Source organism: Agelaius tricolor, unplaced genomic scaffold (genome assembly GCF_023055355.1).
Source record: "Agelaius tricolor isolate 1412-34295 unplaced genomic scaffold, bAgeTri1.0.p SCAF_7, whole genome shotgun sequence".
In the NCBI taxonomy this organism is placed as follows: Eukaryota; Metazoa; Chordata; class Aves; order Passeriformes; family Icteridae; genus Agelaius; species Agelaius tricolor.
Genome location: NW_027269267.1, coordinates 7111153 through 7130210, shown reverse-complemented (window position 1 = coordinate 7130210; position 19058 = coordinate 7111153). Strand labels below are relative to the sequence as shown.

The window sequence follows — 19058 nt, the reverse complement described above, 5'->3', positions numbered from 1 at the left end:
ATCTCAAACTGTTAAACAGGGCCAGGTACAATGTTGCCCCTTCCCAGGGAAAGGCACATCTCACTGCTGTGGGATTGGCAGGCAGCAAGTGAAATGAGTGAGATTGATTAAAATTGGCATTTCTGAAACTCCTGCAGCTCCCAGGCACCAGGCTGCTGCAGAGAAAGGGCAGCATTTGTCAGAGATTATAGACCAGTTCCCATCCTGCTTTAATGCCCTTTCTGACAATCAGACCAATTTCCCTGTTTAAACATTAAACATTTAGCTTAAATATTAAACAGCCAGGCATCTTTCTTAAACCAATTTTGAAACAGAATGGGACTGAGTTTATCACCACTGACAACTCCCCAAGTGAGCTGCTGCTGGTATTAAAGCTGGGAGATTGAAGCACCAGGGAAACACCTCTTTCTTTTGGGGGCCAAGCAGAGCCCTCACCCAGGCTGGGAAAGGGAAAGCCTTTGGACACCTTCCCAAATCAGGGGTGCTCAGTGCCCCATTTTTGGAGTAAGAGCTTTGCACTCCTTTGGCAGAAGTGGGAAATGTTCTGTCCTCTTTGAATACAGGGTGAGGTGGGAGAGGCTGGGGTCCACACCAAGTCCTTCAGCACCAGTGTGGGAACTAAATTGCATTGACACCCCTGGGAAATGGGAAAACCTTAGGTGAAAGGGCTGTTGGAAGTAAAACAAAGACCAGAGCAAGCACTAGCAGAAGGAACAGCAGAGGGAGAAAACATTCCCTTAATGCTCCACAGTAGCAGTGAAATAAGAAACACCACTGAGCACACAGATCAGGCAGTCCAAAATAAGCAGGTGGGGATGATATATGTGAGGAGGTCTGCTTCTTTTTAATCAAGTTGCTGGGTTTGCTTACAGATAGCATAGCAGCTTTGCCCAAGCCCTGGGGATGGAAAAATCTCCTGTGAGACTCTCCCTCCTCCTTTCTGGCCCACTCCCCTTGGCTGCAGCTCCTGCCTGCAAAGGGTGACAGGGTTGTTCCCCCCTGGCTGCCATCAACCAGCCCATGGGGACAGGGACCCTGAAACAGGATGCACTGCTGGATCAGCAGGGGCTGGATGGGCAGGAGGTGCAGGAGAGCCACTGTTTGATTTTTAGCACCATCAGCCTAGCAAGGCTTTCCTTCCCTCATTACCTGCAGCCCACAACCTCCTGGCAAGGGAACTGACAACCCAAACCCCCCTGGTTGGAAAGCACTGGGTCACAGGTCTGGGAAGGGGCCACCCCCCCAAGGAAGCAGTGCCAGGTTGCAGGGGCTCCATGTTTTGGAGCAGTGAATGTGGATGTTCCCTAGGGACGCAGTGGCCTTCCAGTCGTGCTCCTTGTGTGGGACAAGGGGGAGATCTGACCAGACACACCCAGGTTGCTAAAAAGGTACATCCAACCTCAAAATGGTGAGGGGCAGGATGCCCAGAGAACTGGGGCATGGCCCATTCCTGGAAGTGTTCAAGGTTTCCCTGGATGGAGCCCCAAGCAGCTTGTTTTCATCAAAGGGAATTGGAATGGGATGATCTTTAAGATCCCTTCCAACCCAAAACATTCTATTACTATGTGAAAATCCATTTTGGGAAAGCAAGAGGTTGTTGCCTTCGCTTGGCCTCTTTGCTAGTCCTTCACCAACAATGCTTTTCAATTCACATTTGATTCAGCCCCCATGAGCCAACACTGGCTTTTGTGGGGTACTGTTTGTACTTGATCTCTTTTCCCAGGATCAGAGATACCCCCCAACTACTGGGAAAATTAGCATTATGTATTTGAACAAAGATACCAGCCAGGGTGATGTGCCAACACAGTCTGACACATCCCAACCTCCAGTTTCCCACCAGTGGGTTCCCATGTCCCACTGACCAGGTTCTGGTGCCTGACAGCAAAGGCTTTCCTCAGCCAGGAACCATGCTGGGGTCAAGCTGGGGACTGGTTTTATGCTCTCTGCACAGAGTTCAGCTCCCAGCTCCACAAAAACAAACAAAAACAAACAAACAAAGAGAGTCCTCTACTGTGAGACATGGCTAGAGTCAGCTCTCTTCCTTGTGGGCTGTTTCTCCCCTGCAACAGTTGCTTTTCACACACACAGAGCAAGGAAATTTCATCTTGGTGAAAATCCAGGACAGGAAATCAAATGTGCTCTTTGTGAGTGAACTGTAACTTTTGCTTTTCCCAGTCAGCTCCTGGACTTGGCAACAAATACTTTGGGCTCCAGCTGCAGTTCCTATTCTGTTCTTTATTTGTAGTACTTGGATTTCCAGGTTCTGTTCCCCTTTCCTTGCTCTCTTTGTTTTGTTTTTTTTTGACTCATCTTTGTCACTCTAGGACACGAAACAGAAAGACACAGACACTGGATTTTCCAAGGCAAAAAAGAGCAAAGTTTAATTCTGACTCCAACATTTATAGATTTCCAAAAGTGACAGTGGATTGGAGGGTGACAGTGCCACCTCTCCAATGACACTGGACAAAACAACAGACCATCAGCTTTCTCCTCCTCCATAAAAGAATGCAAAACAATAAGTTATTTACATAAAGTGTGTGAGAAAGTTTGTTACAAGAATGTAAACATCAGAAGGCTTAGAAAAACTTGAAAAAACAGGGTGACACATCTTATATAACAGAAACAGAATAACCCAGGACACATAGAAGGAGCAGGGAGAAAAGTTTCCCAAATGAGAGCCCATTACACATGAGAGGAGAGGGAAGCTTTAGCAGGGGTGCTGGCACCTTGCTGGGTGCCAGAGGAGGTCAGCAGGGCCTTCAAGCCACCCATCTGTTCCTCCAGAGTCCCAGGGATGTGGTGTTCCCTGGTCTATAAAGAACAGATCAGACAGGGGCATGAATTGGCACTGTCTCTAACCTTACCAAGCACAAGAAAATATAAGACAGATGCCCTTTGCCATCTGTATCTTCCTACAGTTCTTCTTTATGAAATACCCCTGCCACTCACAGTACACATAGAAGGAGCAGGGAGAAAAGTTTCCCAAATGAGAGCCCATTACACATGAGAGGAGAGGGAAGCTTTAGCAAGGGTGCTGGCACCTTGCTGGGTGCCAGAGGAGGTCAGCAGGGCCTTCAAGCCACCCATCTGTTCCTCCAGAGTCCCAGGGATGTGGTGTTCCCTGGTCTATAAAGAACAGATCAGACAGGGGCATGAATTGGCACTGTCTCTAACCTTACCAAGCACAAGAAAATATAAGACAGATGCCCTTTGCCATCTGTATCTTCCTACAGTTCTTCTTTATGAAATACCCCTGCCACTCACAGTACAAGAGGGCAGCTGCCACTTGAGATGAGGTTGAAAATGAAGGAAAGGAGATAATTATTGCTTGTGTTGGCATTTGGACTTCCATGACCAGATCACTCACTTGAAAACTCCTTGGATTATAGCCTGAGCCCCATCATTTTCATCAAAACCTTGGTTAAATCCAGGACACCTGGCTGAATTCCAAAAGGGAGAGGCTGGCATTTGAGGAGGATTTCTGTCAGCAGACACCAGCTGCAGACAGCATGGCCAGCTCAGCAGCATGGCACAGGCTGAAACAAAGCCTATCATCTTCTGGGCTACCTCATAGCAGTATTTTATCACCTCACAAAAAAATACATGTCAGGAGCTTCACACTTTGGTTTGCAGAAAGGCCTCTGTGGGCATTTCTGCCCTGGTGTTCACCCTTCCTGTTGAACTCTGGAAGAGAAGCACACTAAAGGGAAATGATGCAAGTCCCCAGCTTTAAAAATAAATTCTCACCCATCTCCAAGCTCTGATGTGCCACTCTGAGGAAGCAGAAGCTCCATCCCTGCAGCCTCTGGCCCTGGCCAGTCCCTGGCAGAAATCAGGGCAGTGAAATGGCTGAAGCACCAAGCCCCTGGCAGAAATCAGGGCAGTGAAATGGCAGAGGCACCAAGCCCCTGGCAGCTCTGCAAAGCTTCCTCCAAAGGGCAACTCGAGTCCTGTCTCCTGCTGGGCAGCATAAAGGAGCTGGAAGAAAAGTGTGAGCACAGATCCTAAATGCTCCTGGGCATTCCCCTTCTCAGGGAAGGGAGTTTCTGTGGGGTCAATTTGCTTTGCAGAGATGGATAGAGGTGCTGGCTCAAATATGCACACTCTGAAAAATTGCTCTGGCCACACTCCATCTCATAAAGAATTATTGGGAAATAATATAGTTTCTAATTTAGTTAAATAGTCTTGTTCCACTTTGGACCGAATTGGCAGGTGGAGGCTGGAGTAATGTCTTCCCTTGATTTTGATGAAGTACAAGAATGCATTTCAATTGTTTAAGATAATGACTGCACAGCCCAATGGGACACCTCCCTGCCTCAGACCTGGAATAGAAGTTTCTACATCTGAAATTATAATGTAATTTCTGCTAAATGCAACACTGCTGTGCAAAGTGTTTTCTTACAGCTTGGAGCATATGCAAATTGGGCACAGCCTGAGGGCTGACAAGGATGCCTCAGTGCATTATTGATATGTTTCCTTTTCCCTGCTCCCTGCCAGCCAAGCACCAGAGCATATTCGAGTGCAGTGTTAAATCCCAGTAGGCAGAAGGGCAAACAGAGCCACTTGACAAACCAAATCATCCAAAGGCTGGTGTTTCTGCTGGGTACCACTTCCTCAAGTGCTTCTTGGAGTCTCTGCTGCTACAGGGACTCAGAGACACTCCCCCTCTCAAAGGCACTGCTAAAGTTCCATGACATTATGCCCTTAGGCAGATGAGGCTGGTCTGTGTTTGCTCAGCCCCTTTGTGCTGTAGGTCAGTGTCAGAACCCAGGACATTCCTCTGGTTGCCCTGGGTGATTCGAGACTCTGGCAAGGGGCTCAGAGACCTTGGCATGGAGTCAAAAACACCTGTGCCTTCAATTTTAACTCATGAAAACAATTACCAACTTTGTGTGAAGAGTTACAAGCCACAAGAGTTTGAGTAGAATGATAGTGAATTTGTAACAGGGTGAAAAAGTAAAATTTTGGGGTTTTAGAATGGGGGTTCAAGAGGCAAGATGGAGGAATCTGGGCATGTCCTGTCCTTCTTCCTCTTCTTCTTGTCCTCCATCTTCTGCTGTGATGGTGGCACTTTTGGATTGGTTTAGAGTAGAGACAGACTGTCTAACATAGGTGATAGGTATTGGAAAATTATTATAAATAAAGTACACATAGGTTTTAGTAGAAAAAACTAACACCACCCTGAGGGTGGTCAGTGTGCCATGAACCAACCTGCCAGACAGATTTCAGCAGGTCAGAGAAAGAATGTAACAGATAAGAGAAAATAAACAACCTTGAGAACCAGAGCCCAGGAATCCCAACTTCTTCTTTGGTTGTGGGGCTGGGAAAAAGAGACTCTTGAATACCTCGGGAGCCATTTCAACCACAGAAACCTGAGAGGTCAGATGACTTAGATCCATCCTTAATGGATCACTTAGATTTGGATGAGGCTTTTTTCCCCCACAAAGCTGCAGGGATGGTGGCAAGGAGTCTACAGAGCCTGTAGATGTCAGAGTAAATGGAGCTGGTTGGAAATGGATTATTTTGTTGGGGCTGTTCTGCTAAGAAAGGATTAGAAACATTGCTATCAGAAAACTCACTGTGCACACAGCAAAAAGCCAGCCCTGAAAGAAAGCTAATACCTTTTGGTTATAAATTAGAAACAGCATCTCACCTTCTGTCAAAACAGAGGGTGAGACCAGCTTGGACTCAAAACAGCTTGGTTTGCCTCTTTCAGCAGTGCCAGGAGGAATGCAGAACTGGGATGAGCCAGCTTGGCACTGGGTCAGTCCCAGAGGATGAAGCAGTGTGTGTTTCACAGGTATTTTGACGTGGACCTGCTGGAGTGGGCCCAGGGAGGGTCACTGACCTGATGACAGGACTGGGGTACCTCCCCTATAAGAACTGGCTGAGAGAATTTGGGCTGTTCAGCCTGGGGAAGAGAAGGCTCTGGGGAGACCTCAGAGAACCTTCCAGTACCTAAAAGGGTTGGAAAGGGATTTTTTAGCAGGGCTTGATGTGATAGAACAAAGGGGTTAATACTTAAAGAAGATAGGTTAGATGTAGGGTGAGACAAGGGAACCGGCTGCCCAGAGAATTTGTAGATGACCCATTCCTGGGAATGTTCAAGGCCAGGCTGGATGGGGCTCTGAGCACCCTGGTCTAGACAAAGATGTCCCTGCCCATGGCAGGAGGTTTGGGCCAGGTGACCTAGAAAGATCCCCTTTCTACATCCCCTCCAACCCAAACTATTCTATGATTATTTTTAAAAATTATTTAATGAGCTTTATCTAGCCTAGCTTCAGGATAGCTTATTGCTACTGACTGCACAAATCATGGCACACTAAAATCAGCTTACAAAGCCTCTTACTCAGGTGTATTTTTTTGCAGCTTATCTTGGCACTCAGCTGCTAACTGAAGGCTTTTCTAGCAAACTCTGCTAATATTATGACTAGAATATCATGGCTCTGTTTCTAATGACAAGCAAATTCATCTACAGCCTGCCTGGGTAAAGGACAGCTGTGAATTAACACATTATATGTGCAGCTACCTGTTAACATGCACCATGTTAGATTCACAGAGCCCGCATCATCCCTAGTGCATTTCTTCAAAGCTAAATGCCCCCAGAAATACCTAATTGCCATCAGAGCTGGTGGGAGGTAGAATCTGCCCAGTTTGGTACCCAAAAATCATCTGTGCCACAGGGCAGGGCTGCTTTAGGAGGTTTCTTGTAGGGGGATACAGGATGGGTAAATGAAGGTGGTATAGAATGTAATCTTATCTCCTAAAGAGTTGCAGCTGAACCAATTACTAAAGATTGGGAGCAGGCTTGATGTTAACAGGCCACACCTGTAGCCAATCAGAAGAGTGTTATAAAAGAGTGGATTGGTTGGTTGAGGAGAACTGGAGTCAGTTGGCTGCTGTGAGGACAAGGAGGAGTCAGTGCCTAGAGGAGCTGCCTACCAGAAACATCAAGGAGGTATGAAACTCTGCCAATATGGAACCCTTGCAATGTACTGACAATAGAACCTTTGCAATATGTGACAACAAATGGTGACCCCGATGTGATTTGGAAAAAGGATTTGAATACTCAGCTATATGACCCTGTGGATTTGGGACTAAACTATACGACCCTGCGGTTTGGGGGAAACAGGATTTGACTAAATAACCCCGTGGATTTGGGGAACAGGACTTGAATACTAAATTATTGCTAAAATATATTAATTGCAGCTATTAGTGTTTGTTAAAGATGAGTATAAAAGATTTTGATGATAAGTACTTTGTAAACTGAGAAAAGCTGCAAAACTGAACCAACACTCAGAAATATATAGATATTTGTACTGTATATTTGTAATACGTTGTCAGAACACCTGTATAACTCTTGGTTCTGAATGAGATATATGAATATGTCATAATGTTAATTTATATGAATATGTACTTCTAGAAATGCTGCCATTCTGTAATTAAAAGAAAAAAGGGGAATTTTAGGGGGATACAGGATGGGTAAATGAAGGTGGTCTAGAATGTAATCTTATCCCCTAAAGAGTTCCAGCTGAACCAATTACTAAAGATTGGGAGCAGGCCTGATGTTAACAAGCTGCAGCTGTAGCCAATCAGAAGAGTGTTATAAAAGAGTGGATTGGTTGGTTGAGGAGAACTGGAGTCAGTTGGCTGCTATGAGGACAAGGGAGAGTCAGTGCCTAGAGGAGCTGCCTACCAGAAACATCAAGGAGGTGCAAAACTCTGGCAATATATGACAATGGTTTCTCTTAGGCCTCTGGAAGAGTTGCCTCCTTTGGGGCAGCAGCTGGGGCTGAGCAAGGTGCCCTTGAATGTCTGAGAGGCACAAGACAATTGAGTTTTAGCTCATGAATTGCCCTCTAGGTGGGCAAATATGTGATCTTTGCAGAAAAAGTGAGATGCGAGTAAATAACTGAATTTCAAACTCCCATCCATCCCTCCTGCATGGACACAGAGAGAGAAGGACATGTCTGTAGGAGTCCTCCAGTACCTGGATGGGTTCAAACAGCAGATGAGGATGAGGAGCCTCCTTCCACACCCACCCCACAGAGCAGGACCAACCTGAGAAAAAATGTCTTTTTTCCAGCAGATACAAAACTGTACTTTGTCTCTATAATCTGAGGCCTATCATGCTTGGATTTTTGGTTTTTTCTGAGGCAGTTCCACAGGCTCAGGGAGAATTTATCCTGTCTTGAGCCAGAAGGCAAAACTCATCAGTCCCTACATCATTTTGGGATCTGCTCCAGATAAGAAATTGGTAGAATTACACAAGACAAGAAGAAAAAATTATCATCAGCTCTTGTAGCACTGAGTTTTGCATGATTTAGCCAAATAACTTGCGCACACATCCCATCCCCTTCTAAACAATGACTGTGATTTCTAATTGGTTTCTTGGGAAATCATATTTGTATCTTTTACAGATGTTAAACAAAACTGATTTCTTCTGTATTAATTTGTCCACATTAATTTTCTGTGCACTGGACTGATGGAAATAATGAAGCACCTCTTGGCTGACACAGTCTCTTTGAAATGCATGCTCAAGTTTTGTGAATAACTAAATTAATGATATTACCATTTCAGGTATGTCCTCTGGGATACTCCAGGATATGCCTGAACAAAGGGTTAAAAAGATAGGTCAAATCTGACTCCACTTTCCACCCCTCACCTCTGTGGATCACATATTTAACTGTTTAAGAACTATCATTAAAATCCACATCCATCACACAACCTGCACTCACATCAACAAAACCAATCAAACAAAGGAAGAGCAAAGTTCCCCACACAAAAATCAAAATGACATAATCACAACACAGAACAAAAATTTTCAATTCACACAAAATCCACCCCTCGTGCCTTCACCACAGTTACAGCAAAATCCACCATGAATATTCTACTCTCTAACAATGTTTAGTCCATGCTTTGCCCAAACTTTCCCAATTACCATCCTTATCTCAAAATCTTCATAATCCTGGGTTTCAGCACCAAAAACACTGGGGTGGTTTGATCCTGGTTGGATGCCAGACACCCACCAAAGCCACTCTGTCACTGCCCTCCTCAGGTGGACAGAAAAGTGAAAATATAACAAATGGCTCATGAATCAAGATAGGACAGGGAGATCACTCATCAAATTCCATCATGGGCAAAACAGGCTGAGCTTGGGGATAGTAATTGGATTTATTAGCAACAAAATCAGAGCAGGATAATGAGAAGTAAAAGTAAATTACAAAAATAACTTCTTCCCATCCCTCTCTACTTCCCAGCTCTCCCTCCTCTCTCCCCTCAGTGGCACAGGGAGATGGGGATGGGGTTATGGTCAGTTCATCACTCATTGCTCCTGCCACTGCTCAGGGAGAGGAGTCCTTCCCCTGCTCCAGAGTGGGATCCCTCCCAGGGGGGCAGCTCTCCATGAACTTCTGCAATGTGAGTCCATCCCACAGGCAACAGTTCTCCATACATTGCTTCACTGTGGGTTATTCTTCCATGGGGTCAGTCCTTCAGGCACAGCCTGCTCCAATGTGGGTCCCCTGCAGGGTCACAAGCCCTGCCAGGAATCCTGCTCCAGGGTGGGCTCCTCTCTTCATGGGCCTCCCATGGGTTCACAGCCTCCTCTCAGCATCCCTGTGCCCCATTTTGGGTCTCCTCCCTTGGCTGAGGTGATCTCTGCATCCCTGTGCCCTCCTGGGCTGAGGTGATCTCTGCATCCCTGTGCCCTCCTGGGCTGAGGTGATCTCTGCATCCCTGTGCCCTCCTGGGCTGCAGGGGCACAGCTGCCCCACCAGGGTCTCACCAGGGCTGCAGGGAATCCCAGCTCCAGCCCCTGGAGCAGCTCCTGCCCCTCCCTGTGTCCTGACCTTGGTGTCTGCAGGGCTCTTCCTCTCACACATCCTCACCCTGCTCTTCTCTGGCTGCAATCACATCTGCACTATAACTTTTTTTGCTTCCTAAATTTGTTATCCCAGAGGTGTTGCCACCTTTTCTAACTGGCCCAGCCCTGGCCAGCAGTGGGTCCATCCTGGAGCTGTCAGGGATTGGCTCTGCTGGGCTTGGGAGAAGTTTCCAGAAGCTTCTCACAGAAAGCACCCCTGTAGCCCCCCTGCTTCCAAACCCAGGCCATGCAAACCCAATACAGCAGCAATGTTTTGGAGGCACAATCACTTGCTGGCTGCTTTGAGGGATGTGAAATGCATTGCTGGTTCTGACATGTTTCTTAGGGGACAGGTGCTTTAGAAAGTGTGTGAAGGATTAGTTGAGGGTGTTTGCTTTCATTGTATTTGTGCTCCTTTATAACTTGTAATGCTGGAAGTTAAGCCTATACAAAGAGCACTGCACACTTCAGATGTTTTTCACATGGATGGTTACGCTTTCTCCAGTATTCATGGCCAACAGTTTTGTGCAACACAGGTCCCTTCCCTGGAGGAAATTTGTTCTTCAGTTCCATGATCTCTCTAGCACTGACACTGAGCTAGTGGGTGAAATTGATTTTGGTCACTCTTTTCTTCTTGGGTTTTTATGTTTACATCAGACAGTATTTGGTACAAGGTCTGTTTCTTCTTATGTTCAGTTTGAGCCACCTGCCCTATAATAGGAAAAACTAATTCTTAAGTGTAAGAGAATTATACTATCTATACTTATAGTATAGTATCTATACTACTACCAAATGTGGTTTGATTTTTTTTCAATTGTGTATTTAAGGGGTTGAGTGGGGGTTTTTTGCACTGTTTTGAGGGCCTGCTTGGCTGAGTTTGTATTTTTTTTCTTTTATACTCTCCTTTTCTTTATAGAGTTTTCTTTACTAAGAAAAGCTGAAGTTACACGTTTGAAATGCAAAATGTTGTGTCAGTAAGTAATACCACTACAACCAACTCAAAAGGGGCTTCCACAAAAGAAAAGCCTCAAACAACACATGTGACATGACAATATTTATTGATTCTAATTAAGGTTAAAAAAATTTCACAGCTGTCAGATAAAAATATCTGCAAGAGCCTATTTAAAAGAGAGCTGAAGAAGGAAACCAAGGGAGACAGTCACCACAGAGGCACTTTAGAAAATGCTACAGTTATAAAAGGCACAAATTCATCACATACACACAGCATATATATTCCTGCAAAGTGAAGTCACTCTTTTTAAATTTATTTTCCAAAACACAGAGGCAGGCACCACCAGGAGCACAGCAGACACGCCACAAGCGGCAGTCTAAGACAACGCCTAAAGGAATTCACTGCAGAGACACTTGGAAAGCCAGGCTGCTTTGGCTGTCTCATTTTTACACTCCGTTCTTCAACAGAAGGAAGATCAGGGTGATCTTAAGTTGGTGGAGACAGGAGAGGGAATGTTAGTTGGTTTGAACTTAGGTCAGGTTTATTTGTGAATGTTTGTCACCTGTGATTTGAGGCGGCTTGCTTCTTGCCTGAGACCAGTGGCAGGTCTGTTATTTAATCTTGGCTCCCTAGTATTTCTGGAGGCCATACAATTCCTTCTTCCTCAAAAATATTACTTTTTCATGTCTCAAAAAAAGGAAAAAAATCTTAAAATTTCTGCACATCTGTAAAGCCTATTTCAGTGAAACAACAGTCCCACTGTGGACACAGAAAGATTTCCTTAAAGCCCCATAGATGTTTTGTCCAGGCCATGTGATGGACAATGCTCAGAGAGGAACTTAATTACCTGATTCATATCTTTGTATTGAGAGCAGATGTGCTATTTGGAATCAAGAGCTGCACTGGGGAAAAAAATGCACAAATTAAAGGGAAGACAAGGGGGGCTGCCCCAGATTGCTCACATCCTTGTGATTGTTGAGTAGTTTGTACAATTAGATTTCAAGTACTTTGGTTAACACAGATTTTTATGCCATGACCCATCATTCCTTGAAATGTACAGTGGCTATCAGAACAGTGTAGAAGAAAGTAATTTTTTTTTGTAATGCTCTTATGAGCATTACAAATACAAAAGATGCATGGTAACACAGTTCAGTTTGTAAGAGACAAATACAATTATTTTCATGGTTGTTCCTATAGTACATTTTACAAAGTTGGTAAACTCTTGGAACCTTAATGATAGCAGTTGTCTTATCAAATATGTTAATAAATTAAGAATACAGCACGACTGGTAATCCATTAAAACAGACTTCATTCCTCTCTTCAAAGGGTTGGCATGAATTTTTATCTCAAAAATATGAGCCAGTGCTAACAGTTCCCTCCAGCCACAGGAAGCAGCTTGATTCTCTACCTCAATTTGTCAATTCCCTCATCGTGCTGGCATCCATGTACACAAGGTGCCACGTGTTCCTTTTGTGTGGAAATGTTGAGAAAACAGTGGCAAATCCTTTTTTAATCCCATAGTGGTGGGAAGGTCCACAGCACAATCATAGCAAGACACGGCTGTAAAGACAGAGAGAGCTTTCCAAAAGCTTTGGCAGTCTGCAAGGAAGAAGACACATTTTAGAGTGTTAATACAGATGTCACAGTTCAGACCTCCCAGTTCCAGCCAGATTTGATTAGAAATCTCAGGGAAACCAAATTTATTTTGAATAAATCCCTGTCTCACCTACTTTAGTTGTGGCAGAATAAGATGAGAAATGCTTTGTGGGATTGCTTTTTTTTTTTCCCATTTTTCTTTCACTTTGAAATTAAGAATAAAAAAGGCTTATAAGTATAGAAACTTTTCAATATTTTTTTAATTGGCCAATCTCATTAAAAGCTTAAGTTATGATTCAGTTCAGTTTTAACTAATTTCTGGTTTTGATTGGAATTTCTCCCCCTGTGTCCCCCAGTCTTGTTAAACTGAAAAAAACTTTTGCCAGGTTCAGGAGCAAAGAAGAGAGAAATACATTTTGGTTGTGAATAAAACCAATTTATCCTCATTAGTTTCATGAATTTGTTCCCCTTTAGAGAATGTGTATTCTAGGGCAGAAGCAGGACCTGAATTCAAAACAGTTTTGGCAGAAAAATCATCTGCAACTGAAGCAGCTCTTTATATTTAATCTATGGATTCACTGTCTTGCACTTACAAATATTTGGGCCAGGATTTCAAAAACGCCTTCCCAAATTTAGGTTCCTGTGTTTATTTCTGTCCTGAGAATTGTGTGAGCTGCCAAAGCTCTGAACTTCCCGTTCAGCTTTCAGTTCCTAATTCATGTAGTAAATAAATCACAGGGAGAGAAAGCCACGTAGAAACTCTGCAGTAGGCAAATGTCCCAGCAAATTAGAGTTCCATGTGATACAACCAGAGAGGCCATATGCACATTGCTGCACTCCCCCTCTGCCTTAAAGAGCTTTATGCCTAAAAAGTTCCCCCATGCATTTTAAAAGGCTGTTATGAGCCTATTCATTTGTGGTAAAATCCAAGCTGCTGCTCCAAGATGATGTTTAACCAGCACATCAAGTTAAAAAGAACAAAAGCTAAGGGCCAGAAAGCGAGGTGCTGCTCACAAATATTACAGCTTTCCAAGCAGTTCAGTGCATTTGCAGGGGACTATTTGGAGAACAAAGTACTGCTCTACACAAGTAAGATCAGATGCTAGCCCAAAAAGTCTGCCTGAGCCTGGTGATACAGCTCCTCACCGTCTGCTCACACCAGTTGCTGAAGTTATTATTATACTTCCCTCCATGGCTCTCTACTGCAATCCAACATTTTTTTACATGTAAATTGCTACTCCTTGAAGGGAGAAACGCAGTAAACAGGCTCTGAAAAATTCCAGACATCTCCAACTTCATGTGCAGCAGATCTTGCTCTCAGCCACACCTGTGTCTCCCTGTTTCATCTTGTGCACAGGTAACACAGCAGAAATATCTAGAACAAGGTACCAACACACTGACAAGGAGGCACTGAGGTTTTGGTGGGTGGATTTTTATTTTTCTTACTTCTCCCCCTACCTCTGCATACTGCCTTATTTCTCTTTTTTTTTTTTTTTCTTTTTTCTAACAGTACCAAGCTGTGGAGAGCAGAAGCACTTGCATGTGATTCTCCAATCCACAGTTCTTCTTGATCTCACTATGATTTAGATCCCTTATTAGATATCAAAAGTGCAAAGTCAGTGCAACACAGCACAGCAGGCAGAAGTGGAACTGCTAATCCCATCAATATGGTTGTTAGGAAAGACCAAGAACTCTAAATCAGCAAAACTGTGCTCAGCACGAAGCAAGAGTTTGGGGGCAAATAAGTTGGGTTGGTTTTTTTGTTTTGTTTTGTTTTTTTGTTTGCTTTGAGGTTTTTTGTTTGTTTTCCCTTTATTTTGTTTGTTTAATGCCAACGCTACATTTTCAAGCCCATTGTGCCTTAGCAGGCAAGAGGCAGGGTCAAGGTGCTCACAGGGACAGACAGACTCCACTGGACAGGAGCTCTGCTGTGCCAGGCAGCTGTGGACACATCTGGGGAGCCTGAAATTCAACCACATTGCCAAACACAGCAGAACTATTGCCCTTTAGCTCACTGTAGGACATATATGCCACTGGAAATGCCAGAATCCTGTGGCTGCATAGTTCAGATGGATAAATTTAGCCTGGATTGTCCCTTAGGTGCTTCCTGGGTAAGAAATAAAAATACTAATAGTTTCTTACCAGACTTGCATTAACTATCTGATCATTCTGTAAGATGTGGGGTTCTTTTCTCATTCTACCCCACAGGAAGGTAGAAATCCTTTGCTTACAACTAAAGATTTTGTTGTACAGTACAGTAAAAATAGGTCCTGGGGAGATTTGGGGTTCAGGGTCTGATTCAACATAAGAGTAAAACTAACCAGAATTCTCTCCAGAATAGGCTTCAGAGAGAGATTTTGTCACTTCTGGTCTGAGACTTGCATCAAAGCCTCAAGATGATAACACTTGGTACCCCAGAAATCCAACAACCAAGTTACTGCTAAAAGAAGGGCTGGACCTTATGGGCTCTTTTTCAATATGGCTCCCTTTACTATATCCCTTCCCTCTTGCCTATTTTCTCTACTGTTTTCACCTCTTCCTCAGATTTTGGAGACAGAAAAGTACATGACAAAAAAAAAAAAAAAAAAGAGAAAAAAAAAGAGAAAATCCCTTAATTGTGAGGCATTGAGCTGGCACCTTTTTTCAGTTTCAAACCAGAAGTCCCTTTTTGTAGGCAAATAACCCAGCTGCAGCCACAGAGGTGAAGAAAGTGGAAAATCCAATCAGCTTTAGCAGTCCTGGCACAGATGGCAAATTCCTCTCCCAGAAGGTTGTAGTGATGGGCAGAGCTGGCACATCCTGTGGGGAGAGCATCCATTACCCACATCTCCACTGTGAGGAGGGAGATAAATTAAAGAGATTCTTGCAGCAGGAACAGAACTGGGTTAAAGCAGCAATATCTTATCAAGAAGCAATATATCCAGATTTTCTGCTCAGTTAAAGGAAGGAACACACACTTGGAAAGGATTCACAGCCCAGTTAAGAACTGCAGCTCTTTCCAATCCTGCCTTACAGTCTTGTCACATGGGTTTCTATCCTGTTCCTTTTTTGGGGAAGGGAAATTTTGGTGAAAAAAGGGAAGTCTATTGTGGCTTTGATTCAGTGAAGTTATATAAAAACAGACCAAAAAAAAATTATCTCATCAGCAAAACAGCAGAAAAAAAAACCCCAATCCACTTAATCTGCATAAATACTTACAACTGATTCAGGTTCTGGCTTCCAAATTTCACTGTCTGGGATCTTCCTCATAGCAAACAGTATCTGAAAACAACCAACATTCTCAATAAGTATCACTGATTCTTCAAGACAGAAAAAAAAAACCTGGCTTCAAGTGTTGTTTAAAAATGGTACGACTGAATCACAGTGTATTCAAATTTTAAAAGAAAACTCAGCCTTTTACAACTTATTTCTGTAGAGGGCTGATATTTAATAAGACACTCTTCCTAGTGGAACATAGAAACAGAAAAATCTCTTTATGCTTGGTTAGTCCTTGCAAGATATTGGAATTTGGCCAGTCCCAAGGGAACAGGATAATGTGATTATGACTAAGAGTTAAGCAGACCCTCATGGCAAAGTAAGGCATGAAGACACCAGCTACAGGGAACAGCTTGTTTTGCAAATTTTATCCTGATGTAGGAAGAGGAACAGCATCCTGGGAGTGATGACAGACCACTACTTTCAGCCAGAGAAAAGCAAAATTAAAACTAAAACCTTTGCAATGGGAAAGTTCCCATTCAAAGTATCAAAGATAGCAGAGATCAGTAGGATAGCAAAGACTGTTTGAAATTATATTCAGAGAAGATAGTAAGATTAGTTTCTTCTACAGTGAAATAAAATGGAGTTGGTGATAATAATGTTTCCTCTATTCCAGGCATTTGTAGATTTAAGATTTAACATCTTTTAGAAGGGGCTTTTAGTGTGACAAGACTCATGGAGAGTGTGAACTCTTCAATGCAGGACAGTGAGAAGCACTGAATTTTCAACATGTTTTCCTTTCATAAGAAAATAAGGAAAGGAAAACATCTAAATTTTTACCAGTCAAGTGCACCTATCTAGTCCTCTGCTGAGGAAGCTCTGTTGTAATGTTCTTATATCAGAGAGATCATGAGACCTCCGGACCTTTTCAGGAGCACCTTAGGTATAATTTTCTCAAATGGGATAATTTTTGATAATTTTTCAATTTATGAACAATTGATCTCTGTCTCTTGGGGCAGAGGCATGGGCTAGATGAACTCTCCACATTTCTTCCAGGACAATTTGTGTTCCTTGATTAGTTTTTAGCCACAAGGTTCCCTTCACCTCACAAAACAAAGATGAAATTTCTTTTGCTGCTCCATAAACCCTAATGTTCTGGAAAACACTCAGGAAATTGGCATTTTCTCAGAAGAAAAAAATATCTAAGTCCTTGTTTAGGGACTCTGTATTAAGGTTGTCTCAGTGGAACATCACTGTGTTGGAAACACTGAGGAAGGGCCTGGCTTGGTGTGCAGAGCTGCAGGACTGAGCTGTTCCGGGATCTCTCAGTACAATGATAACAGATTTGGGAGAAAAATGACTGGGGCAGAGTTTTGGACTTCTGTAAAAGAAGAAAGAATTTAATCCTAGAAACAAGGGGACAGTTTGACAAAGTAGCCAGAGCCCTTCCTAACATTCCAAATCTAAGTGCAAAACCTTCATCCTTTTTGAAGTCAATCCCCTTTGTGGGGATTCACATCGAGATTCAGAACACCCGAAGCAGTCAACCCTCAGTGCTCATTTCCCCTCTAGCCACAAGATCTTTAATTTTCCACAGGAGATTTGGCAGTGTCCCCTGAGCATCTGTACCTCTCTGGCTGCTCTTTCTCCAGCCTGGACAGCCCCCTCCATGTACCCACTCCACTCAGTGGCTGTCTCTGTGCCAGCAAAATAGATCCTGCCAACGGGCTGCCGAATGATCCTGGAGGGGCACAAGCAAAAAGTCACATCAGCTGTATCAGGAGAGAACTGAAATAGCTGGGTTAATGCTGGAATAAAAATATTTTAAATGACAACAAGCACTTGAAGATAATAGCACTGGGTGAGTGGAGCTGGAGGAGAAGTCTGGGTTGCATTTAATTTCTTACAGTGAACACAGCAGTGTTCACATTTTTAAAATGTTTACACTGTTCATAGGTGAAAATGACAGCTACAGGTGAAAAGGACAGCTGAGAGATGAGATGAGACTTACACTGTCTCACCGTTCCAGCCTGTGGCATAAGTACCAATGCCAGGCCTTACTGGCACAGTGCAGCATTCTGAAATATATCCCCATAATATTTGAAGCAATAAGTCAATAAACAAAAAGCATTGTTTTAACTCTATTTTTGCCAGAATCTGCAATAGTTATTATTTTAATTACCTCAAATACTAAGGCCTCCATAAGCTCTTTGTTATAACTGCTTTATTGCTCTAAGTTACTTTTAAATTATAAGAATTTAAACCTCAAAAGTACAGCTCTTCTACCCCATTAAAACCTGTGTATCTAAATCAAATCACCAGTCTGAAGTAAGTCTTTTTCTTCTTGGTAAATCTTATTTTCATGCAAAAACTTAAGTGGGAGAGGACTGTATACAATGGCACACTGATCACTATATTAAGCTTTCACTGCTAAAAATAAAGGAATGGTCCAAAGAAATCACTCATTACCACCAATGTCAGCAAGAACTAAGTCTCTGTCAGTTTTTTTAATCATCAGTTAAGGCGTGCTTGAAATGGCTAAACTGATCTCAAAAACCCAAAGCCATTTTTGTAAGCAGACTATGGAAGCTTCCCAACTCCCTTCCCAGAACCTCCTCAGCTGAACTCACCAAACAACAGCAGTGAATAAAAGCCCCTCATGATACTGTACTCATCCATCATAGAGCCCAACAGAGACAAGAGGAAGGTTATCCCATTTCAAACATCCCCCAGTGAGCTTAAAGGTATGAAGTGAACAGTGACAGAGGATTTATGACCCTTTCTGAGGATATTTATTAACTTGGTCTTATCTTAGCACTCCAAAGCCCACTATAAATAGACACTGTACCTTCCATACTGAGTCATTATGCCTGGTGGGAAGTAGGCTGTGTAGCAGCCCCCAGAATACTGCTCTTCACACCAGTTCTTCTCTTCATAATGCACAGGCTGTAAAACAGAGATTAATTCACTCAGGGAAAGGACAAAGTCTCGAGGAAGTTAATAACAGAACTGAGCAGAGAGCAGGGAAGAACAGTTTATCATTTGTTGCATGTCAACATATGACAAGATGAGCACGTTTAACAAATCTCTTAATGCAGTATGAACTCAATGCAATAAGCCCTGAGTTTTTAAAAATAAGAATACACTGTCTAAAAAACTAGTTAATCTGGCCATTGTAGAGCATAATCCTCTTAATCTGTCAGTGTTAATTTATGCCTTGTGCACATACTTTGAACCATGTAAAGCAAAAGTAACCTCCAGTGTATACAGTTGTAATACCTGTAATGTGTACATTAGGTACAAATATACACTGTTAAAAATGCAAACTGTGGCACTTGCATGGTTCTGTGTACAATATCATTGTGTTGAAAATCATGTGTTCTCCAGGTTGGTCTCTACAGCTTTTAACTCTGTAAAATTGTTTTTAAAAGTATCAGTGGCATTAATCAC

General features: G+C 43.1%; 1 protein-coding gene across 1 annotated transcript in view; it reads right to left on the bottom strand.

Moving 5' to 3' along the window:
- Positions 1–10906: 10906 nt before the first annotated feature.
- The window catches only part of MAOB (monoamine oxidase B), a 53036-nt gene continuing 44884 nt past the window's right edge, over positions 10907–19058 (bottom strand). Inside the window, exons 12-16 of the mRNA XM_071430262.1 lie at positions 18457–18554; positions 17238–17349; positions 15612–15674; positions 15051–15212; positions 10907–12416 (exon numbers count right to left, since the gene is read on the bottom strand). Of these exons, the coding sequence (XP_071286363.1) occupies positions 15063–15212; positions 15612–15674; positions 17238–17349; positions 18457–18554 (423 nt within the window). The 3' untranslated portion in view covers positions 10907–12416; positions 15051–15062. The remainder of the gene's footprint in view (positions 12417–15050; positions 15213–15611; positions 15675–17237; positions 17350–18456; positions 18555–19058) is intronic.